Source organism: Sceloporus occidentalis, unplaced genomic scaffold (genome assembly GCF_023333645.1).
Source record: "Sceloporus occidentalis isolate IW3139 unplaced genomic scaffold, rSceOcc1.0.p SCAF_4, whole genome shotgun sequence".
NCBI lineage: Eukaryota > Metazoa > Chordata > Lepidosauria > Squamata > Phrynosomatidae > Sceloporus > Sceloporus occidentalis.
Window position 1 is genome coordinate 185150737 of NW_028316984.1, and position 25539 is coordinate 185176275.

General features: G+C 40.0%; 1 protein-coding gene across 5 annotated transcripts in view; it reads left to right on the forward strand.

The window, feature by feature from the left end:
* TECPR2 (tectonin beta-propeller repeat containing 2) overlaps nt 1–23879 on the forward strand; it is a 59572-nt gene extending 35693 nt beyond the window's left edge. For 4 of the 5 annotated variants that reach the window (XM_089522574.1, XM_089522573.1, XM_089522576.1 and 1 more), the window contains 4 exons: nt 4499–4647; nt 18737–18878; nt 19939–20088; nt 21881–23879. In XM_089522574.1, the coding sequence (XP_089378700.1) occupies nt 4499–4647; nt 18737–18878; nt 19939–20088; nt 21881–22038 (599 nt within the window). In that variant the 3' untranslated portion in view covers nt 22039–23879. Of the gene's footprint in view, nt 1–4498; nt 4648–18736; nt 18879–19938; nt 20089–21880 lie in introns of those variants that run through there. The other variant, XM_089522578.1, reaches the window with a different exon arrangement.
* The last annotated feature ends 1660 nt before the right edge of the window (nt 23880–25539 follow it).

The following is a 25539-nucleotide window of genomic DNA, read 5'->3' on the forward strand; positions in this document are numbered from 1 at the left end:
CTGAATAGGATGAGAAGAGAAACTGAAAATGTTGCCTAAGGAGGGCGTCTCTGGATATCAGATTGTGTGGCTCATGTAAATAAGTGCCCACTTATGCAATGCATAGCAGGTGATATGTGACTCCTTGTTCTGAGGGCCCTGATGCTTATTTAGATCAAAACCAACAGCTGAGCCATCAAACACTGAAGCCACTGTGATCCAGCATGCTTTGTGCTATGAGGAGTAATAAGATTTTATTTTAACTAGCACTGCTGAATGTCAAACCCAGAGGAGCAGCAGAATATGCTGATTGCTGTTTTTCTCCCTGTGGCTATTTTGAGCCAGTCAGGCCTTATGTAACGGCTAAAATACAGAAGTCAAGAAACTTTTAAGGGAGATAAGCCTGCAGTTCCAATACTTTAATGTCCTGTTTGTTGCAGTCCTGTGTTGGTAAAGCCACTCAAACAATATTTTATCCAAACATTTTGAGGTGAGGCTTGTGCTGTCCACATGCTGCATGTAGCCCCAAATCCCAATTTTGCAGCTCCAGATTCTCCTGCCAGTGGGGTCGAGAAATCCCCCAAGCAATAACTATTCTCCTAGAAGACTCCAAGAGCAGGGATTCTCCTCTAGAGGGAAAGATCTCTGTATCTGCAGATTTTAAAATAAGACACAAATACATTTTTGGCAGAGGTAAAGTCTTCAGGATCAAAAGTGCCCTAAAATTCGCCATCCCTGATTTATTTAGTGCACTTGTTTTATTTTTAGTTGTGTGCTTTGAGTCATTTCTGACTTATGGCAATCCTATGGTGAACCTATCATGGGTTTTTTTTTCTTGGAAGATTTGTTCAAAGGAGGTTTGCCATTAACTTCCCTTGAGGCTGAGAGAGTGTGACTTGCCCAAAACTTGGGCAGGTTTGTGTGGGAGAATACAGCCTTGCAGATAACGTGGAGCCAACTTGCATAGTGCTTTATAGATCTTAGCCAACATTTTAAGTTGTGCCCATACTCCACTTTGCAGCACTTTGTGAATAATCATCTGTGATACAAACATTTCGCCAGGTATCTATATGATTTGTGGTGTTTTGAATTCTTGAAGAGAAGCTAAGTTAGTGTATGAATATCAAGGAAAGATGGCTGTGGACTGTCCAGAGATGACTATGGGCTGGAGCAGTCTGAGTATCCTTTGGATCCTGAATATCCCTTGGATCCCTCCCAGACATTCTGGGACAAAAGGCATTTCTGGGATTCTCAGTAGCAACAAATAAATAACGTGCTTTTGGTACTCTGTTCTAATGTAGAATGCCACTTACAGTTTTCTATTGTCTGAAAAAATTAAACTAAAATTGTACTCCCCATTCAGTTCTTAGGTTGCCGAGGAATTGACTAGAATAACAGGATGGACTGTAAGATATTTTGCTTACAGCTCTATAGTTTACTATCTTTAATGCAAATAGACTATTAGGCTTTTATTTGTTAAGAGGAACACTGTATCTGGTAATGGCATATCCTAATCACACTTCAGAACATTCTGTTTATGGGTGAGATTAACTTTGGCTGTGAGCATTAATCTTTTAAGTTTGGTAGTTTGTCATAATGATACTGTGAGCGTCACAGTTGTCCATTGTATCTAACTGCAACCATTTTCCCCCCCTAAGTACTGCTAGCATAGAGTATGGACACTCTAAATCAGAATGTTACTTCTTGCTTGATAACCTCTAAGTATTTTTCACACCTTCTTCAATGTAAATAACATAGTTGAAATTTCTAGGAATATGTACTGTGTTGGTAGGCGTTTGACTAATGACTTAAAGAGTTATTTCACAGCTTTACACTTTCTATTTCAGTCCTAAGGAAAAGTGTTGATGCTGCTGTTTGACTAATAAAATTTAAAATAACTTGCTGATGGCCCAGCCTTTTTAGAAAGGAGCTTTTGACTTGTACTATGGACTAGAAGAGAAAGCTTGGGTAACCTTGAAATATTTATCCCATAGGCCCATCCCAGAACCACTGTTTGCTAGTTACATTTGGAATGTTAAGCACTGAAATGTATTTATAGACCTAGCCTGCAAGCATGACTGGTTCCGAGAAAAAGTTCACTTGAGGTCATGTGAAAACTTCATTTCTAATTTATACACAGAATTTCTGTCCAATTACATTGCATAGACTGTATCCCCCCCATTCTTTTTGAAAAGCAGTCATTTTAGAATACATTGCATCCTGCTTTCCTAAGGTACTTTAATATAGAGGGCCTGCTAAGTGAATGAAACCAGTGATTCAGATTTTCCCTTCATTTGTTTGGTTTTAATGTTGGTTTTCATGGTCCAATGTTACTTGCATGTCCTGTTGGTTACTTGATTTTTCATGTGATGAATAATTCAGTTCAAGTGATCCTGTTCCCGAACTCAGGGAGCAGGAAGGCAACGGTGCCTTCATTGTATACAGGCACGCAGTTCAGGCCTGTTTTTTGGATTCTATGTGCGAATGCCCTGTACAAATTTTAGATTTGTTGTAGGCTGATTGATGATGACTTATCCTGGGGTTTTCTTAGCAAGAGTTATTCAGCAGAGGTTTTCCGTTGCCTTCTTCTAAGGCTGAAATATTGTTTCTTGCCCAAGGTCACCCAGTGGGTTTCTGTGGTATAGCAGGGATTTGAACCCTCATCTTTCAGAGTCGTAGTTCAGCACTTGAAACACTAGTGTAAAATCATGTCAATAGATTTGAAAATCACCATCTCACAATGCAGCCACACATAGCCTCTGCAATAAGTATTTTGGACTATAATTCCCACAATCCCTGACAATTGGCCACGCTAGCTCATGATTCTCAGACTTGAAGTCTAAAACATCTGGAGAGCATCAGGTTGTCTGGTCAGCTCATTGAAGAGGTAATCTAAGGTAGTTGAATGAGCTTTCCTTCACTGGAAGGGTGCATTTCCTATGTAATGTCTGCTACAGGCATGGAAGTACATTCCATCATAGCAAAGGGCAAGGAGCTGTCCATGCACTCTCAAAAGACCTATACCATTAAGAAACTGCTGCTTCAGGCAACTTGGGTAAAGTATAGACACAGGGTGGGGTAGGATGTAATGTTAAACTGTGCAAATAGAATTCGGAGACACAGTCGTGTTAATCTGGAATATCAGTATGCATTATCTTGCAGCACCTTTGAGATTATGCAATATCTTGCAGCACCTTTGAGATTAAAAGTGCAAAAGAAGTTGTAAAATAAGCTTTTGTAGACTTGTGTAACAACTTCTTTTGCACGTGTCACTAAACTCTGATTGGATCAGCTGCACTAGAAGAAAAGGTGTTTAAGCTCCAGTCTTACTATCCCTGTATTGCTAATCAAAATCATACACATTCTCTAGAAGCTGCTGTTAGCTGCACAATAGTTCTTCACTGTAAGCCATGCTAGTTTCCAGAAGTTGGGAAAGGGTTGTTAATTATCATCAAGTCAGCCTCTAGGAAGAGTTGCTTACCAGTACTTATTTATTTAATTTCCTGCTTTTCTCATGGCATGGAACCCGAGATCCAAATAAGATATTGCCAAAAACCCGATTAAAAAGCTTTTAAAAGTAAATTAGCCATCATGTTAAAACAAATAATTTAAAACAATAAGAAGCATTTTAAAACATTTTAGCAGTAACATTAAAAGTGTAGCAGCCTCCTCAAGATTCTTCTGTTGTTTATTTGCCTTTGACTCATGGCAATCCTGTGAATAAGATGTCTCCAACTTCCACTATCCTCCATTGCTCTGCTCAGGTCCTGTAGGCTCAGAACCGTGGTCTCCCTGACTGAGTCTATCAGTCTGGCATGTGATTTTCTGCTCTTTCTACTGCCCTGTACCAACCCTAGCATCATTGTCTTTTCTAATGAATTGTGCCTTCTCATAATGTGGCCAAAGTACAGTCTCAGTTTTGTCATCTTGGCTACCAGGAAGAGTTCAGGTTTCTTTCTCCACCACCAGATTAATCACCAAACACATAAGATGGTCTTTACCTACCAGCAGAAGAGGAGCAAAGAGGGAGCCAGTGTACAATCTTGTGGGATGCAGTCCCACAGTCTGGTAGTAGCTAATGAGAAGTTCCTTGTGTGTTTGCACCAGCTGGGCTTGTGGCAGTGGTGGGACAGAGAGAAAGGAATCCTCTGGACACCTTGAAACTTGGGCAGGGAAAAAGGGTCTTTCAGATAGTCTGGATCTAAGTCATATGTGGCTTATGGGTCATAACCAACACTTTGAATTGTCCCATAGAAATGGGCCAGCAGAAAGTGAATTCTATGTTCCCTGTGTCCACAGCTCTTCTGGGAATTATAGTCCAAAAATATTTTTTTTCTGTTCTCTGGTGGTGTCATTATCAAAGTTGAAGTTCAGTGTAGGATTAAATTTCAAGAAGCTCATATGGGAATATTTTAATTCCTTTCTCTTTTCCACTTTTTTCTTTCTCTTTTTTTCTTTTTAAAATTAAAATAAACTTAATATCCCTATCTTCTTGAACACCAATTTTTCTCGTAATTAGGTGCTGTGAAACTTAGAAGTCTGGCATGTGGAAATCAGCACATCTGGGCCTGTGATGGTTCTGGTGGTATCTACTTCCGGGTTGGAACTCAGCCTCTAAACCCAAGTTTAATGTTACCTGCATGGATAATGATTGAGCCGCCAATCCAGGTAAAAGAGTCATCTTCCTTTCATTCCATTACTTTCCCTACTTGCCTCTGGCATGAAAGCATCTCACTACTTTCACAAAGCAATAGATATGGAAACATATTGCAAACTGTGTACAACTCTGCTAAATTAATCTGCTAAATTAGAGGACAGGAAAGTAAACACTATTTATGGAGAAGAAATTGATCTGTTACAAAGAATATGCTTCTAGCTGTCATCCTATTCCTGTATCTCCCTCTCTCTTCATAACAAAAAATGTAAACCTGTAGTACTTTCACAGTTACCAAGATTCTTTGAACAATTTATGCTAAATTAACCTTTTCCATCTTTGTATCCTTCAGATGTGCTGGACTGCAGTTCCCATCACCTTAGCCAACATGGCCATGCTAGCTAAGGGATCTGGAATTTATTGTCCAACCATCTGCAAGGGCAAGTCATTGAAGGGTGCCCTAAATGAGGGTTCCCCCATTTTCTTACTGCAGGATCAGTCCTCTACCATTAGTCAGAGTGAGGTAGTGATCTCAGGCAGCCCATATATATCTATTTATTTATTAAGATATTTGTATCAGCCCTATATCTGAGATCTCTTGGATAGTGGAAGGGCAGTGACACAGAATTTGAAGGAGAGATCTATATATCCCATGGTCTGCTCTGCACTCTGGGAAAGTAGACTTCTGCCCTCAGGTGAGGTGGAGGATGCAGCTTCATTGCCAGTCTTAAAATTTCAACTGTCCCTTCAGCTGGCTTTCGGACTTAGAATAGGAAGGAAGGTGCCATTTTGTCCATCGCTTCAAGCAGCAAAATTTCTTGGGCCAGCCCCCTCTTTATTTACTTGCTGGCCAAACAGGGTTGATTTCACTATCCCATTCATCTTATTGTTTGTGTGTCACTTTTTGTTGCTTTTTAACCTTACACCACCACTGAACATGGTGCTGTAAAAAAATGGTTAATTCTAAGAGGGTCTGTGGTGGCTGTCTTGAAGAATGAGATATTGGGATGAATTTTAGTGTTTGCATGGGTATTCAGTGCAGCATATTGGGGTTCAAGTACAAACTTTACCATTTGGTCCTGGTATGCGTCTTTGAAGCAAAGTAGTTGTGCAAAAGCAACATAGATTGCAATGCAGTATCTGCGGTGAAGTCTCTGGATGTTTGTCCTTGACTAATTTGTAACATTCTAAGTCTCCTTTTATTTGTTTTTAAAAATGCACTTGGGACAATCTGGAAACTGTGAAATGAAACTGTAACAGTACCTGAGCCATCCGTATATTAGAGTCATTGTTGAAAACATTAAAGTAATACAGAAACATCACACAGTTAGCCTATTTATTTAGCTTATATCCTGCCTTTTCCCCAGAACTTGAATTCAAGGCAGCTCAGAAGAAAAGTAAAATAGGTACACAAAAAGATTTAAAACTGAATTAAACAAATTATAACATGAACATAGTCTTGAATTAAAAGTCCTTCTCAAATCAGCAGTCGGTTGCTAATTGTCTGTCTGAATGAAAGGACAGAAGGACAACAGAGAGGAAACCAGCCTAGCCCCAGCCCAGGAGCCAGTATAACACCTAAATAATACATTAGCCAACATGATACAAATGTCAGTGTTCAAAGAACATTAAAATAACAAGGCAAAATGAATACTACCCTAATGTCTGAGTTTTAACTTGCTGCCTGGATTTCAATAAATTTATTTTTCTGGCAGGCCTCCCTTATACCACCAAGGGTGGTATTGATGTTTCTCCTCTTCCTCCTCCCACTGAGTCCTTTGTATTTCCTCTGTAATAAGATAGCAGTGTACATTCTGAGCCCAATTGAAATAGCTTGTTCTTGTATGTCATCATTTACTAAGCTCTGCTTATCTCACGACAGACAGCTGTCAACAGTTGGAGAGGCGGGTGAAGGGAGAATAGAAGAGTAAGGAACGAATGCTGTTTGCCCCTTTCTAACTGGCTGCAAAGTGATGTCTTCGTAACTGTGTTATATAATGGCTATGGGCCTAAGGTCTTTGGGAGGACATTCCTTGAAATAAAAGGGAATTGACAGGCAAAAACTAAAAACAACAGTTCATATGATACTTTCTCTTCACTTCCTTTTCATGCTTCAGTACTCCAAGTGGGTATGTCTACCTGAAAAAACACACGTGTCTACAAAAGCATGTGTGAATCATTGAGGAAGTCTTTTACTCTGACCATCCATCCCTTTATTTATATACCGCCTTTCTCCCACGCTAGGACTCAAGACAGCTTAGAAAAAAACAGAGAATATAATAAAGCATATATAATGAAACATATACAAAATTAAGATTAAAATTAAAAATATTAAATAACAACAATTAAAACCAATTAATTTTTATTGTAAATCAGATTAAAAACAGTACAGCATCATAAATGCTCCCACCCTTTTTGTTAATATCAGTTTCCAAAGGGACGTGCCGGCTTATCATAGAATAATAATAATAATAATAATAATAATAATAATAGTTTTTATTTGTATATTTCCCGCCTCTCCCTGCAGATCAAGGCAGGAGTACAACATTAAATTTAAAATTACAATTCACTTAAAATACATTCATATGACATAAAATCCAAGAAAAAACACGGCAATAAATCAATCCTATAAAAATTCAATATCAACATCTAACTTCCCATACATGCTGAAAATGAAGTGTCTTCTTATAATTGTTATAGCAGAACAGGATTGGCTCGCCGGAAGAGATCCATCTTGAGTGCCTTCTTGAAGGCATCTAAGGTGGCAATAAGACGGATCTCCTCCGGCAAGCCATTCCACAATTTGGAGCCATAGCAGTAAATGTCCTGTGGGAAGTTGATCTTAGTCTAGGCTTTGGATAATCCAAGAGGTTCTTCCCAGTTGTTCTGAGAGTGTGGTGCGGATTGTGTAGGGAGAGGCGTTCCTTCAAGTAACTCGGGCCCAAGCCATATAGGGCTTTAAAGGTAATGACCAACACTTTGTACTGCACCTGGAAACTAATCGGCAGCCAGTGAAGAGATTTTAGTACTAGTGTTATGTGGTTTGACCTAGGTATTCCAGTGAACAATCTGGCTGCTGCATTTTGTACCAATTGAAGTTTCTGAACTTGGTACAAAGGCAGCTCCATGTAAAGCGCATTGCAGAAATCAAGACGAGAGATTACCAGTGCAAGTACCACTTCAAGATCCTTTCAGTCCAGGTAGGGACGCAGTTGGCGTATCAACCGAAGTTGGTATCAGGCACTTCTGGCCATCGCATCCACTTGAGATGATAACTATAGAGATGGATCCAGAAGTACCCCCAAACTGCGAACTTCGTCCTTTAGGAGAAGTGTGATTCCATCCAGGACTGGTGGACAAATCTCCATGCCTGGACTTGGGGAACCTATCGCAAGTACCTCCATTTTCTCTGGATTCAGCTTGAGTTTGTTTTCCCTCATCCAGCCCATTACTTACTTAAAACAGGCATCCAGAGGAGAGATGCCATTCTTAGTCACTGCATCAGTAACAGACATAGAGAAGTAGATTTGGGTGTTATCAGTGTACTGATAACGCCGCACCCCATGTCTCCGGATGATCTCTCCCAGCGGTTTCATGTAAGTGTTAAACAGCATGGGGGACAGAATGGCGCCCTGAGGGACACCGGATGTCAGCTCTCTCTTAGAGGAGCAGCTGTCCCCCAGCATCACCATCTGGAATCTGCCCGAGAGGTAGGAATGGAGCCACTGGAGCACAGTGCCCCCAATACCTAATTCCCTCTGGCATTCCAGGAGGATAACATGGTCTATGGTATCGAAAGCCGTTGAGATGTCCAAGAGCACCAGCAAGGTCAACTTCCCTCATCAATTCCCAGACGGAGATCATCGACTAAGGCGACCATGACTGTCTCAACACCGTATCCCATCCTAAAGCCGGTTTGAAATGGGTCCAGATAATCCATTTCATCCAATACAGCTTGGAGTTGGAGGGTGACTGCCCTCTCGATCACTTTTCCCAAGAATGGTACAAGGGAGACCGGTCTGTAATTGTTTCCTATCGGGATCTAAGGAGGGTTTTTTTAATAGCAGTTTGACTATTGTTTCAGTTCTGATGGAAATGTTCCCTCTTTAAGAGATGTGTTAAGTGTGAGATGTAACAAAGTTTTTATCACACACACACACACACACAAACGGTCAACCACGATGGGCAAGGACTGAGAGAGCACGTCATCCTCTTTACACTTCCAAGAATCATAGAGTTGGAAGAGACCACAAGGTCCATCCTGTCTAACTCCCTGCCATGCAGGAAATCACAATGAAAGCATCCCCGTCAAGTGGCCATCCAGCCTCTGCTTGAAGACCTCCAAGGAAGGAGACTCCACTACACTCCGAGGGAGTGTGTTCCACTGTCGAACAGCCCTTACTGTCAGGAAGTTCCTCCTAATGTTAAGGTGGAATCTCTTTTCCTGCAGTTTGCATCCATTGTTTCATAGCTTAGTGGTTAAGATTCCAGTTCTGACAATTATAACGTCAAAAGGTTGGAAGTTCGAGGTCCGGGTGCCATGTGATGGAGTGAGTTCCCATCACTAGTCCCAGCTTCTGCTAACCTAACAGTTCAAAAGCATGCAAATGCCAATAGATAAATAAGTACCACTTTAGTGAGAAGGTAACAGCATTCTGTGCAGTCATGCTGGCCACATGACCACTGGAGTTGTCTTCAGACAATGCTGGCTCTTTTGCTTAGTAACTGAGATGAGCACCACCCCTACAGTTGGTTTCGACTAGACGTTCACATCAAGAAGAAACCTTTACTTTTACCTTTTAGTTTCTGAAGCTTAACCTGCTGCCAAGGAGCCTTTCTAATTTCCCTGGGGTGGTAGCTCCAAAGTGTGGGAGCAGCCACAGAGAAAGTCTACTCCCACATTCCTATCAACCATGTCTGTGAAGGTGGTCAAATAGAGAGAAGTGCCTCCTGCAGGTCTTAAAAACTTGGGCAGGCTTATATGAGAAGTTTTGGTCCTCTAACTTCATAAACCAAAAAGTGAACACTGAGGGGCTTTCCAGCTTGTGGGACCTTCATCAATAAGCAGTTTTGTGCACCAGTCCCAGCATGACTGCATGCTTTTTCCATCAGGGGGATGGAGGAGAAGAGTGCCATGTGAATTACTACCACTGTCCTGTGACTATTAGAAAGCAGTGTACTTTTTTGTAACTGAGAAGGGTTTTTTTTTAAAGAAAAAGAATGGTTGTAAAGCCAAACTTTACATTTTCCAAGCAATAATACTACTGGCACAACGTTTCCAAACCTTTCTTTCTTATGCATTTACTTTTGCCCTTTGTTGACCTTCACTATAATGGCAGGGTTTTCATTTTTGATTTTTGGAACATCACTTGGTTCAGAACAAACACCTTGCCTAATGAATTTCTTCCAAGGCACCAGCTTTCCAACCCTAGCCTCTGAATAGAAATTGAGCCAAAAACAGGCTCTACTGAAAAGTTGATTCTTTTCCAAGTTGTGTGTGTGTGTGTGTGTGTGTGTGTGTGTGTGTGTAACAAAAAAGATCAGAGGAGAAGAGGCAGTGTGTCCTTTACAGAAAAGAGGGAACTGTAGCCTTTGGGGGGAAGAAACACATCCCAAGCTCTACCCTTACTATGGAGTTGTAGTAGGACACAAGATCATTACATTTTGCTAGTTTTGCACCTGGAAGGGGCAGTAAATAATAGTGTTGCACTTCCTGGAGAGTAAATAATAAGGGGTTTCTTTTGATGCTTCTGTCTTCCTTTACACATTTTCATACACCTTCAGGAAGCCTTCCTTTGAGCTTTGAGAATCCTCCAACCAAATTTTTCCAGATACAGCTTTTGTTATGCAGTTGCCTTATTCATGGATGTTTACAGAGCTTCTAAGTAGAAAATACAGAATAGCTACAAAAAACCTTTGGAACAAAATAGCATGCACAATGACCAGTAGGAGACCTCAAAGGATCTACATACTTTCAACTTTTTTACTTCATAGAGTGCCCCCCCCCCCCTTTTCAGCCTGAAGATTCTTCCTTTATCCTTGCCAAACATCAGCAATTCAAACCCAATAAGTCTGATTGTAAATAACAAGGAATTCAGATTTTCTTTTTCTTCCAGCGAAAGTTAATCCCTTGGTTATAAGAACAATAATACCTTAGAAAATTCCAGTAAGTTGGCCAGGTTGTTAAAAGAAAATTTTAAAGTGAAACTTTGGTTTGCCTTTGTGAAATAAAGGCTTCACAAAACCCAGTTTTGATCTACCTTTGACTAACGGATACTAACAATGGTTTGTTTGCAAGCCATTCAGAGAGTATTGCAGAAAATCTTGATTAGCAGCTTGCACACTGCTCCTCATTGCATCATATTTAAGCAACATGCAGAATAGGACATAGCACAAAGATGGGAGGGGAAGCCAAAACAGAATCAGATATTTAAAGATCAGACAGGCTTCAAATGTCTGAGGTTTGCCTTGATTTTTTTCCCCACAAAATTAAAGATCCTCCAATGGGAGCAACTATAAAAGACATAACTGTGAGACTGCATCTATGGTGCAGAAATAGTCCGGTTTGACACCATTTTAACAGCCATGGTTCAGGTCTATGGAATTCTGGGAACTGAATTTGTGGTCGTTATTTTATTAATTTATATCCCCCCTTTCTCTCAATTATGGCAGCAGACTAAATGTCTCCCAAAACTACAATTCCCAGAATTCCTTACCTTTGAGCCATGACAATAAAAGGGGTGTCAAACTGGATTAATTCTGTATTGCGGATGCAGTCTAAATTTTAAAATTCTGATCCCAGATAATTCAGATGAACTGAATTCACCTCACAGTCTTTGCGCAGAAAAACTGTTCCTCTGTATCCCTTCTCCAGCAGTATCATTTAGGATAGATAGGAGGCTTGAGCTATTTTGCTGCTGCTATTGTTTAACAAAAATGTATGAAAAACTTTTTCATACATGTTGAAGACCACCCAGAGATTTCCAATAGATAGAGATCTACCTTCTCCTCACCCCAGCTTATGATAGAAATATAGTGTCTGCCAGTGGCAGAATTTAATTTTGCCAATGACAAAATACAGTTTTTGTAATAGCAAGGCAATTTGAACCATCAGTCAGATTGAGTAATTTCCCATTATTTCTGGACTCATGTATCATAAAATTTGCTTGTGAGGTACTGAATTTTCTTTTTCAGTAATGCTGATTGTGTAACATAACAGAATGCTGGGGCTACATGGTTTGTGTCACTATTAATAAAGATCATAAATCTGCAGCCTAAAATAAAATTGCCTTGCTTGGATTTTGACAGGCTTTTCAAGGTAACAAGACTCTCTGCCTCTGAATCAGAATATGGGTAGTAGTCCATGCCATTGATGACTGGCTAATTGTTGATAAATGTATCCTTAGCATCTTGTTCTCCTTTCAGTCTGAAAGCAGATCACCTGTTTACCATTCTGTTCGCTAAACTGAGAACAGTGGTCAGCTAAATGACAGATGTGGTTGCTACTGAAATATTGAACAAAGAATGTAGTCCGTTATGCACATCTAAAATGTCTAAACAACCTGCCTGTTTACTTTATAAGAGTTGCTCTTTTTAAAATCTTTGGCAGGTTTAATCAAAGGTTCCTTTTCTGCTCTGACATTTGAAAATCTCAAGAGTAAATCTGTCAACTCCGTCTCTTTTTGTTCAGTACAATGATTTTTTTATCTTACCATGCAAATTGGATTTTGTGTAGCTTTGTAAAAGTTCTTACCAGCTCTGATAAATACTTCTAATACAGTCTTTAACTCTACATGGCAGAGTGAAATATAATACCTCTTATGTGTTGGGTAGAATTAAGCCCTTTTTATTAAACTGTCTTTTTTTAGATTTGCAAGTTATCTGTAGTTGTAATAGCAGGGGATAGATTTATCTTCTTAAATGTGTACATACATGTCTGTATTACACTGCCTGTTCATTTTTAATGGTATGTTTAATCATTATGGACAATATTTTCATATTCTTCTAATAGATTTCTAGTTTCTCAAGATATTCCTTTCTTACATCCTAATGTTGTAAGGGACAAGTTTGGTGGATACAAAGGCCAGTTTTCTGCCCTGGTATCCTCCAGAGGCCACACAGACTGCAGAAAATGGAAACAAACAAAATTGCAAGCTTCCTTTTACACTATGCTCTTGTCCCTTTAACTGCCATGACTACATCCTGTGGAGTTTGTAATTTTGTGAGGCACTAGATCTTTCTGAGTGAGATTCTAAATCCTCCTCCTTAAATTGCAAATCTCAGGATTTCACAGGATGTTGCCATGGCAGTTAAAGTGGAGTCATACTGCTATAACTGTATAATGTGAAAGGGCCTTAGGCTGTTCAGGAGAGATCTTCAATCAATTTAAAAGGTAAATTGACTCTCCTGGAGAAATAACTGAACCCTTTTTGGACCAGGGGAAAAAAACAATCCCAGGAACCTGAGGGTCAGCCCCAGAACCACATTTTTCCCAGCCCAGTCTTGCTTCAATGCTAAAATAAATTACCCTGATAATATTCATGGAAAGAAAGTTTCCCATTCCTCCTCTCATCCCACCTACATCTATTGCACTTTATCAGCATAAGTTCTTATTATCAGTTTTGGCTCTTACACCAGTTCTCTTCCTAGAAGTGGAGGGCCTAAAGATGGCAATGCACATGCTAGTAATCTCAAGGCTGGACTTCTGCAATCCTGCTGTACAATGGACTCATTCTTTACCAAGTTTGGAAACTTTAATTAGTTCAAAACAATGCCATCAGATTGGTTACTAGTACACCTAGAGGTAACCATAGTACATAAATATTAAAATCACTCCAGTGGCTTCTAATTAGTTTCCTGGCAAAGTACAAAGTGTTGGTTATTACCTTTAAGGTTGTACATGGTTTGGGTTCAGGTTACGTACAAGATCACCTTCTCCTGGATAATCTGGCCTGTACACTCAGGTTCTCTGGGAAACATCTTCAGTCAGCCAAAATTGGGCTGTTGCCCATAGGACACTTTCTTTGGCTGTCCCCAGTCTGTGGAATGACCTGCTGGAAGAGATTAATCAGCTCGAGACAATGCCTGAGTTTAAATCACAGCAGTAAAGCCCAGCCTCTTCAAGCAGGCCTATGTAGATTATTTTTAAGTAATGATTTTAAAGTATTTGTTGATGGGTTTTAATATGTATTAGCTTTATGTGCTCTTTTAACTGATGTTATTATTATGTGTTGCTGTTCCTTGCCTCGATCCAAAGAGAGCAACGGGTAAGAAATTGTCATTATCATCATCATCATCTTTAACTAAAAAAAAAGTGTCTGAAGTATTGTCTAATCCTCCTGAACAATGCAGGTGGGATGCAAGAGGGTAATTGCTTAAGGGGGTGATGGGAAATGTTCCTTGTGTTAATTTCCTTACGTTAAACTAGTATAGGATTCAAACCCAGGTTTGGGCTATTTCCCCCCTCACCCTTAGCATTACCACATTGTTCAGGAGGATCTCTGGACCTTCTATAGAGGATTTTCAGGGATTAGCAGTGAGGAGAAGAGAATGAAAAATATTCATTCAGTGACGTTTTGTAAGTTTGTCTTTCAGTGGTCCAAGAGAGAGAACTGCATACGTGGAAGTTTTATATTATCATTTTCCTTACCTAATCAGATAATATTAGGCAGCCTTAACCAGGGAAGGCCCATGGTGTTTTATGCCTGGGGCTGGAGATGGAAATATCACCTACTGTAGAGTTGAAAATTCAATAATAAGCATAAGTGACAATTACCTGCCAACTAAGGTGGACCTTGTTCACACTACTTGAAGCTTAGGTAGGGCTTCTTGACCTACTTAAGTGTTCAGCCTTAGAAAGAAAAGGGAAGGATAGTTAAACCAAGCATGTGTTGCCTTATTTTTACATGAGGGATTAGTTACGCTATGTACAGTCTTGAGTTGTGTTTTCTGTAGCTCTGTACATTCTTTTACTCTTGGAGTGTGTGGGGAGGGGGGGCGAGGGCAGTAGGAAAAAAAGAAGGGTTGTGGGTTTGTTTGGTATCATAAATGAAACTGAAAAGGCAACATCTGATGGGTGATACAATCCTTCCAGCCTTCAACTACAGTGGGTCCTTGGTATTTACTGTTGTTTGGTCCCAGAACCTCCCCATAGATATCAAAATTTCTGGATGCTCAAGGCCCATTACATGCAGTGGTGTGGTAAAATGGTGTCCCATATATAAAATGGCAAAATCAAGGTTTGCTTTTTGGAATTTACATTTAAAAATTATTTTCAAGCTGTGGATGTTTGAATCCATGGATGAGGAAGCTGTTGATATAGAAGGCCTTGACATAGGGAATTTAAATTGTTGTAAATAAAACCAACAGTTTGAAATCAAATATAGGAGGGGTGCTTGACTGAAAAGCATATGGGGTGACATGGTAGGTGCAGGGACATCCTGTATGTGAGCCTCTCACATCTCAAATATTTTTCCCTTGTGGGAAATCTTTCATGGGCCTATTTTATGAATATTTTAGCAAATATGAACAACATTTTACTTTGCTGTTGTGACTTAAATCAATCACCTGTGCAAGTGATGCAACAGTGCTAACCAAACTTTAGGAAAAGTGTGGTGTTGTGAGTGGAAGAACTCAGTTCAGTTTTTCACTAAGCTCATTAAGGCCCGGTACACATGGGCCAAAAACACCTTGTTCCCACCAATATTAGGGTTCTGGAATGCACAGCAACTGCATGCTCCGGAACCCTGTGACAAGCAGGTGGTAGCCTAATGGCGGCCTCCCATCCACATGGGGGGGTGCCATCTTGGCGTAAACGTTATGCAGCATCTGCACCTCACTGTGCATCACTTACGTCATGAGTGTGCCAGTGGTGCACTCGTGACATAACCCAGGAGCCGCAAAAAGAACTCGGAAGAACAAGGTTCTTTTTGCCATGGAGGGACACCGTACTATGGTGGCTGCAGTGTCCTTCCCCTGGTAAAACGGGCGAGTGCAGGCTGCCGTTTCAGGACGGTCTGTACTGTGCCTGTGTTGCTGAGCCAGTCAGCCATTGCTTTTCATCTTTGCCTATTTCATAGGATTGTTGTGAGGATTAAAAAGGAGGTGGTGTGGGGATGGGCTTGTGGAAGGGGGTTGGGAAGCAGGATAGGAATCTAAAAAATAATAGCATCATTAAAATTATGAAAATAAGCACTGTAATGAAGCATTCAGTACCTTGTACCAAAGGCTAAACCACATCTGTCTGTAAAGAAATTTCCCATGGAATCAGTGACTACTTCACTTTTGGCCCCCTCTTGCATGCAGTTGTTCTTTAGCCACATCTCACAACTCACAGCATTTTCTCAGCTGAAATCTCACAGAAAGGCAACAGACAGACACAAGATAGTCTATAAATCTGTTCAGAGGTTTTAAGAGGACATACTCGTGTTTGTCTAAGCACATGTTCAGTGTTGCCTCACTATATTTTCCTCTGGGTGCCCAGTTGTACTTAGAGAATAAAGTCTGTAAAATAAGATTGCAGGATAAAGTTCTGTAGTGGGTGCTGCTTTTGCACTACCCCTCTCAAATGATTTTCAGTAAAGCCTTTGTTTGGCTGCTTCATTGTGCAGTGATGATGAAATTACAAATAACCTTTTTGTCTTGCTTGTACTATCCATATTTGACTCCATTTTTCCTCACTTGTTTTTATCTCCCAGTCCTGTTTTCATAACACAGCTGTGAGGATGAACCTGTCTCTGAATTGTTGACAATATGATGTCATATTTTGTGAATATCTCTGGGCTTTCTTCTTAAAACCATCCTGCTGAGTACACTTGCAGTATAAGTCCAGTTATATAAAAATCCACCCCGACCCCTTCTGAAAAGTATTTTCCTTTTAGGGTGCTTTCAGTCATACACTTCTGTTATTGGTTCACTCCAAGATTTACACCATTGTTTGTGTTTCTTTTAAAAATGAAAAAAAAATCTAAGCATTGAGACAAATTCCTAGAAACAAGATCTACCGAATCTATAAACCTCTGAATGATGGGTGCAGAGGAGAAATAGTAGGAACAGTTTCCATCCTCTCCAGCCTGCAAATTTTGTGGCCAGATGGGAGTACTGACTGAGATAGCTCTTTAGTAAAATCCACCAGGCTTTTACTTTCTTATTCTAAGGGCAGGTAATAGGCAGTAATCCATTCAAAGGCGTTAGAAGGTGGCTGAGCAATTGGAGGCAAGCAAAGGAACAGACAAACAAGATAGGAATAGACAAAGCTTGGCACCCTTCCAAGGTCGTTAAAATGAATACCCCAGCTTGTTGGGGGCAATTAGCTTACACATTGTAAACTGTTTAGGAAGTGGTTTTTTTGTGGGTTTTTCGGGCTATGTGGCCATGTTTAGGGAGTGCTTAAGTACATTGATAAGCAGTATAGAAATGTACTTGTTATGGCTATGGTTTGGGTTAATGGAGTTTTGAAGTTCACAGCAAGCACACAGTGACTTGTGATGGTAGGTCTAATATACTAGAAATCCATATTTTGCTGAAGTAGGTACGTGCAAAGATGGCTGTTCTCTGTGTATCAGTCCAGCTCATAAGGTCTGCTTTGGATGTGATAAGACAAAGCACATTTTTCCAGAAGGTGTAACAGAGCTGCCTATCCTTAGAGAGCTGCAGAAGAGGATCAGCATTCTCCTGCTATAGTGCTTAAATTGTCTTTCAATGAGTGGCCCAGGTGACATTTACATTGGCTGTCCTTATTATTGAAGATAATCCCTCTTATGACTCAAGGAACTTCATTTTAAAGTATTTGCTTTTCAGGGGACAAGGCATTTATTGCCTATTTCGTTTGCTCCCACCATCCAGACACTGACACAAATGCAGGAAAGCGTGTTCAGCACCCAGTCAACATAACGTGGAGGACTAAAAATGTTAGAGATAGATGTCACCTAAGCACAGTATGCCAGAAGGAGAGAGTATCAGAAATTGCCTGTGCAGTTTAGATAGTTGCATGATGTTTCTCCCAGTGTGCCATTGGCATGGGAGAGGCCAAAGTTTAGGTAGACTGGGATGCCTCTTTCCAACCTGGCTATGTTAGAAACAGGAACATAGACCATGCAGTTCAAACGTTCATTGGGTGTGATCTGTGGACCCCTAGAGACTTAAAATTAAATGTATGGCACACATTTATGAATTAAATCACACATTACAGGGCAAGAGGAAATATTCTACACCAGTCATTCCCAACCTGGCTCCTCTTCCCCAGAGATGTATTAAGCAACAAATTCCATCATCCCCACTGGTAGAGTTAAGTAGTGTATTGGCTTAAGATTCTGTGAGTTCTGGTTTGACACTTATTGGAGCAGGGGTAGAGACCAGCCTGGGAACAGCTGTCCTGCGCTTACTTGACCATTTTAACTTGTGGCCCTTTCAGATGACACAGATACTGCAATATGATTCCACTTTCTAACTCTCATGGCTGAATCCTGTGGAATCCTGGGGTTTTTAGTTTGATGGTATACTAGAGCTCTTTGGCTGAGAATTCTAAAAGTGATATTATGCACCCCAGGATTCCATAGGATAGAGCCATGACAGCTAAAGTGGAATCATAGTGCAATATATGTGTAGTGTGAAAGGGCCCCTGGAGGAAAGTTCTTCTGATAGTTTTTGTGAAGTTCATCTGACTTCATCCACGTACCCTGACTACACCCAGTGTCTGGTTGGCCTCATTTCACACCTGTTGAAGTTTCTGAACACCTTATTTTACAGTATCTGTAAAAAAAAAAATTGGAGATGCAGTTGCTAAACCCAAGTGCTTAGGGATATTTCTCTCCCATTCTAATATTGAACAGATAGAATGTTAGATTCTCAAAAGATTTGTAAAGTCTTTTGACATTCAGAGCATTCTTTCCATTATTACTCTCACCTCCCCTTTCAAAATAGGATTTCTGTGTCAAAGGGTGATTGATAACTCGAGAGGGATGGCATAGTTTCGTTCAGATCTTGCTGGCAGACTTCTGATAGGCATCTGGTTGGCTGCCATGTGAACAAAAAGTTGGACCAGATAGGCTTTTGATCTGGTCTAGCAGGGTTCTTATGTTTCCAACCTTAATTTGTATTTTCCAGCCAGTTGGAATCAATCTGATCAGTGTATACTCAAGTCCTAATGATCAGAGTCTATGGGCGATAGACAGCAAATGGAACATTCATGTCCGCGTTGGGATTACTGAAGAGATGCCTGTAGGCACAGATTGGGAGCAGATTCCAGGTAAGTATTCTTAATGTACATATACAGATGCTACTGAATGCCGGCAGTGTGCAGTCTGAATCTGAATTTAGACAGTTTTATCACTGGCTTAATTTCTGCCACTGTCTTACACAATTTTCTTATCCCATGTCGTTGAACATTTCTCTCTTTTCTGCACACCACCCCTCATGCAGGAATAATCTTCAAAAAGTGTGAGATAACTTGTGGAACTCACTGCCACCAGGAGTGGTGATGGCAGCTACTAGGTTAGATGACTGTAAAAGGGAACTAGACAGATTTATGGATGATAAATCTAGACCTGAAGAGGACAAACCTGTCATTCTAAATGTTAATGTATTTCACTTCCCATCAGCCTTACCACCATAGCTAATGGTTAGATGTTGCAATCCTCAAAACATTGTATCAGTATTTACTAGCCATTGTGGCCAATTCAGCTTAGGCCAAAGAGAGGCCTTTTTTGAAACAGGAAGTGACTTCCACTCGCTTCCTCTTGTTTAAAGTTAACCTCTCCTGGGCTTATAGTGGCCCATCACTGCCCCAAAACATGGTGAAAGTGCCCTCCACACTCCCTATTTGGGGTGAAGGTTTTTTGGGGGGTATATTTTTGCCCCAGGGGTGGGTATGTGTGTGGGATGCAGCCCTCCAAGCTTTCTTAGAGGTCTAATGCAGCACCCTGTCTTTCCACCATTGCCCACCTTTTCTAAGGTGATACATGACTCTGGTCCAAAACACACTGCAGAAACAATCCACTTTGAGACTTCTGTGGCTCAATGCTAGGGAATCCTGGGACTTGTAGTTTATTGTAGCACCGGAGCTCTCTGACAGAGAAGGCTAAATGTCTCACAGTGCTACAGTTCCCAGAATTCCCTAGCACTGAACCATGGCAGTTAAAACAGTCTCAGACTGGATTATTTCTGCAGTGTTTTGGACCTCTGTTATTGCTGCAATAGACTTAACACAGCTTCTCCCTCAAACTATACAATACTTGTATCCTGAACTGTTTTATGTGACTACATTCTTCACATTAAGCAAGTGTTCTCTTCTCCTGTTTCTGCTTTAGGGCTTCAGGCCTGTGAGCTGGCAATAAGCACACGGACTGTTTGGGCACGCTGTCCAAATGGGGACATTGCACGACGGTATGGCATTACAGATAAGAATCCGGCCGGAGACTATTGGAAGAAGATTCCAGGGAATGTTTCTTGTTTGACAGGTAGGTATGTTCTTTGAAGTGATCAGTAGCCTTACAAGGGTTATAGCAGGAATTCTGGTAACTTAGGTTTTAAAAGGTGTAGTATGCTGGCTGTCTCAACTCAGTTAGCTTTTATGTTCACAAGATCCCAGTCATGCTCTATCCCAGGAGCATGATACCTGGAAACTTTGCAGTCTTCTCTTCTAGAGGTTCATAGGACATTCGTTGAGCAGAGCCTCCACAGACAGCCTTAGGGAGAACTTAGAAAATTGGGCTCTGGTTCCTTTAGATGGGCTGGTGTGTTTGGAGGTTACAGTATTTGTTGCTATATATATATATATCTCCCTCCCTCCCTCCATCCCTCCATCCATCCAAACAATATTTCTATTGTCCTGGGCCATTATCTGGCAACTTCCAGATCTGGCTGGTTCTTTCTTTCTAATTCTGAGGCATATTGAAACAAAATGGTGATAATAAATGGTTTTTACTTTTTAGTTACTGTGCAGTAGTGCATCAGTTTAATTATACTTTTCACTATAGCAGTAATATATATATTGCATTCTGAGATTAGAAAATGTCTCCTTCAAAACCATAGGATCCCTTCAGCAAACCACTCTCTAATGTTGTTGTTTTAAAAAAAAAACAACCTTTTGAAGAGTCCTCCAAAGGGCTTCAAAATAATCCTCAAATGAGCAAATATTAGTCATGACAGTAGAAATACAGAACATTCTCATCTGTTGTATTGATTTTTGAAAGTAACGTCTTACGTTTAGAATCATAGAGTTAGAAGAGACCACAAGGGCCATACAATTCAACGCCCTGCCATGCAGGAATTCTCAATCAAAGCATACCCGACAAATGGTCATCTAGCCTGTTTAAAGACCTCCAAGGAAGGAGACTCCACCACTCTCTGAGGAAGTGTGCTTCACTGCCGAAGAGCCCTTACTGTCAGGACGTTCCTCCTAATGTTTTGCTGGAATCTCTTTTCCTGTAACTTGCATCCATTGTTCTGGGTCCTGTTCTCTGGAGCAGCAGAAAACAAGCTTGTTCCCTCCTCAATATCACATTCCTTCAGATATTTAAACAGGGCTATCATATCACCTCTTCACCTTCTCTTCTCCAGGCTAAACATCCCCAGTCCCCTAAATCATTCCTCATAGGGCCTGTTCTCCAGACTCTTCACCATTTTAGTCACTCTCTTTTCGACACACTCCAATTTCTTAATGTCCTTTTTGAATTGTGTGCAAGGAACTGGACACATTATTTGTAATATCATCACTTCCCTGTATTGGCTAGAAATCATACAGATACAAATTACACTGCACATGCAAAGTTATACTGACTTTGCAAGTGGTGTCAGACTGCATTAATGTCATTCTTGCATTAGACCTGTTGAAATTATTCTGTTAATATCAAATGGGATTCAGTTGGTACCAGTTTGCATAAACAGGGATATTTGTATGCGGTATCTATATGATTTCTAACCAATACCTGGAAGTGATGTGTTACAAATTCTTCATGTCTACCTTAACCCACATTGATTTTAGTAGATCTTTTCTCAGCAAGGCTAAGATTGGCTCAAACCCAGTATTGCTGGCACAGGAGCATAGGAGATGTGATTGACTCTGTAGATTGGGGTGGAGACCCTATGGCCGTCCAGATGTTAATGAATTAGTACTCCCATCATTTCTTACCATTGACCAACAACATCTTTAAGACTACAGATTTCCCAGCCCTGCCTTCCACCACTTCTTGATTCAGAGTTCTGTTATCATGTCAACTTAACTAAATCTGGTAATCTTTTCTTCCACAGCTACCTTTCAAGATGAACTGTGGGCAGTTGGTTCTTCAGGAAACCTCCTTCATCGTCTCACAAAGACCTTTCACCATTCTCACACCTTACAGAAACATGGCAATGCTTCTATTTCATTTCTCTCTGATGATTTTGAAGATGAGTGGGAAGTAATATGAGGTCCTCAATGCTATAAAATAATCAAATAGCAAGAAAACATGCTTTGAAATCCTGTTACAAGCCAAACGCCAGACGTTTAAAGCCGCAGACATTTGGCAGTATTAGCACTTTGATATATTTTTTTAAAAAACTGACTTGTCTAATAAGCCCCGAAATTGTGTAGTAAACTGTCTTGTTTCAGTTATCTCTCGGATGAGATGGGCAACGTGGCTTACTGAAATTGTGAACTTGTCTTTACTGTAGCTGTTCCATTGGAAACACAGCTTATCAGTTTAACCATATTAGCAGTAAGATTAATTTGCTCTAGTATGCACGTGAGTATCTGTTACTACAGTGGAAAGGCTGTCTGTTACATTTACAGAAAGAAACAACATAACATTCCTTGGTAGAAAATGAAATTAATGATGCATAGTTGAACTGAAAATATTTAACTTCCAGGGTTCCCCTAATCCTTTGTTTTGGGTGAACTGGGTTTAAAAAAAAATCCACACAGACACACTATTTTCATACATCAGTCTGGATTCAGTTTTCTCCATATATTAATTCTCTTTATGCATCTACCAGCACATGAATGGCTTTTGTTCCACAGTACCTAAGACAAGGCTAAAACAACATAGTAAGCTAGACTTGTAAAATAAAGTTGGGTCTCTAGGTGGCAGTTAGCATGACATGGAACTGGATTGAATTGTGCCTGTAACCAGAGTAGATTCCTAATTTCCTTTTTGTACCATAATTTAAAATAAAAACAAAAATGTTATGATAATAAAGAAATTTATCCCACAAGAGAGTTTGTTATAGCCATCAGGATGTGTCTTCTCAACGGTCAATTCTTTAGCTACATTAGCTACATTTTTGCAATGTCTTCTATATGAGATGTTTACAGTGGGGGAGTGCATAACTTTATAATTTACTAATCACTGCATCTTTCATTTTACAAAGGCTACTTTACTTAAAAACAGCTGTTAAGGAAAATGTAATTCCAGTGATGTAGATTTTTTAAAAAGTTTATTTGACGTCTCCTTGGAATATTTTAAACAGCTGCTAATGAATCTGCAGATGAGCCAACTTCCAGTGGTGATGGGGAGAAATATGTGAACTTGAGATTGTAGTAAAGCCATGTAGTTTTTCCTTAAGAAGCCCTGTGCTAATTTGTGGAAAGCTTCTTCTCCATAGTGAGTTCACTTTGGTCACCATCCATCCCTGTTTTGCAAAGGTGCTTGCATAATCAGTGCTTGTTTGCTGGTTTGCTCTTTCAGTTTAGGGTGACTAGGAGGTCATATTTGTTTTCCTCTGAGAGAGGATCTCTTTTGCTCGATCCCTTCCTTATCTATATATGGACTTGGCCTCAAGAGTTTCTTTTTTTAGTCTGTCACTGAACCATAACCAACTACTCAGCTACTGAAGTTTACTAGCTCACTGAAGTGAGAAACTCCTTGGCAAGTGGAACTTCAAAGCTGTAAAAAGAATCCAACACAGCCCTACTTTGAAGCCAAAAACTTCTGATGAGTGGGGGCAGTGGGATTTGGCTGAATGTTCACATTACAATATTGGGGGGAAATTAAAGACACATTTTATATATACTTAACACTTTTTTAAAAGCTTATGGTAATGGCTTAGCTTGCTACCATTTGTATTCCTTATAATAGTGCACCTTGCTTTGTTCATGAATATGAATTGGTGTTGACAACCCTTCTAAGGCAATGTGCCCCCCCCCCCCTTGTATTGTCCTCCCTAACAACCGGAAATGTTTACCTTCCTTAGTTTGATTTCTGTACATTTGTGTTTCTCTTCCCTAGTACTTTCTGATAAGTGCAATAAACTAGCATTTTTCTTAAAAAAATAACTCTTATGTTTGTTTTTAATATAGCAGTACTAGATGGATATCGTGAAGCAACATTGTGAAGGATTTTATTTGAAACTAAAGAGAATGCATTTGAGTCCTTAATATCTTGGAGTTTGGTTCAAGGATCCCCTGTGGATACCAAAATCCCTGGATGCTCAAGTCTCATTAAATACAGTGGCAGAGTAAAATGGTGCCCCTTATGTAAAATGATTTGCTTTTTGGTAGTTATCATTTTTTAAAATATATTCAAGGTGTGGATGGTTGAATCTGTGGATATGGAGAGCTGTCTGTGCTTTACTGTCTCAGTAAAAGAGGTGCTCAAACAGAGGGGTCTTACCTACACTATAATATTGCAGTACAAAAACTTGTACTAGAATTTGTTAAATTCAGCTTTTTGTTTTTAATTGTGTATGTTGCAGCACCACTGTAGACAGAAGGATGTGGAAAAACAGAGGTTGATTGAGGAGGTATGTAAAACGGACCACTCCCATTCCTCATTATTTTCAAATCAGTTGTATTCTGGTGTTGATTTCTGGCCATGCTTTCTAAGCTAAGTATTGGAATCTTACACTAGATTAGCTGTTACAGTTCATATATTTTAGGTCCAGAAGGGGGTGCCTGACTAACATGGGTGCCTGGGATCCCTGCAAAACTGAAGTTCTCCCCCTCCAGCTGATGTTTTCAATTTTTCATTGTTATAAAGAATATGAAACTAAGTATTAGGAGAGTGATAATGCACTTAAAATCCACTGCTTCTTAAAGACACCTGAGCAAAACATACAGTGATCTTAGTTAATGAGGAAACACTATTGGGTAAGGGGTGACATGAAATCAGGTATCTAAGTATTTATCCTAAAATGCAGACTGTTCTGTCTGTTTATAAAACAACTCTGCATCATAGCTTTCTCCAGGTAGCCTCCCACTCTGCAGCTAGTTTCATCATTCTAAATGCCTTCAGAGGCTACTGTTAGGCAGTGTGATTACAAGCCTATTCAGGTTTCTCTACTCTGGTTTCTCAGGTTATTAAGCATTTCTTAGTTTAAAATGCTGGCCATTGAAGAAAACAGATAAAAAGAAATTCAATTAAATTGAGATGTGGTGCTGGAGAAGAGTGTTGAGGATAATGTGAATAGCCCAAAAGACAAACAAATGGGTCCTTGAACAGATCAATCCTGAACTCTCCCTGGAAGCCAAGATGATTAAATTGAGGCTCTCCTACTTTGACAACATCATGAGACATGACATTGAAGTAAGCTGCGGACAAAGGGGGAAAGTGGGGGATTATGCAAGAAATTAGAACATTTTAAAAGCAGCTGAAAATGTGGGACAATAAAATATTAATCGGGACTGTCAAATCGAGACAGCTGGAAGGTATGCAATGCACATGCACATCCCATAGTCGCTCACTCCTGCTTTAAAGGCATGATTCCCCAATAGCAGTTTAAAATATGCACTTTAGAATTCAAGGTTGATATGGTAGTGTAGTACTCAATGTTGCGTATCAAAGTATAAAGATAAAGACTTGTATAGCGGGGACAATAGATTATTTTAGTTATTTCTTTGATTCGTGTTCATGTCATGCAAAATTCTGCTTTTGTTAATTTGCAGAATACTTGGTATTGAGCCTTTCACCTTTTTGTGTCCTAGTATTGGATTT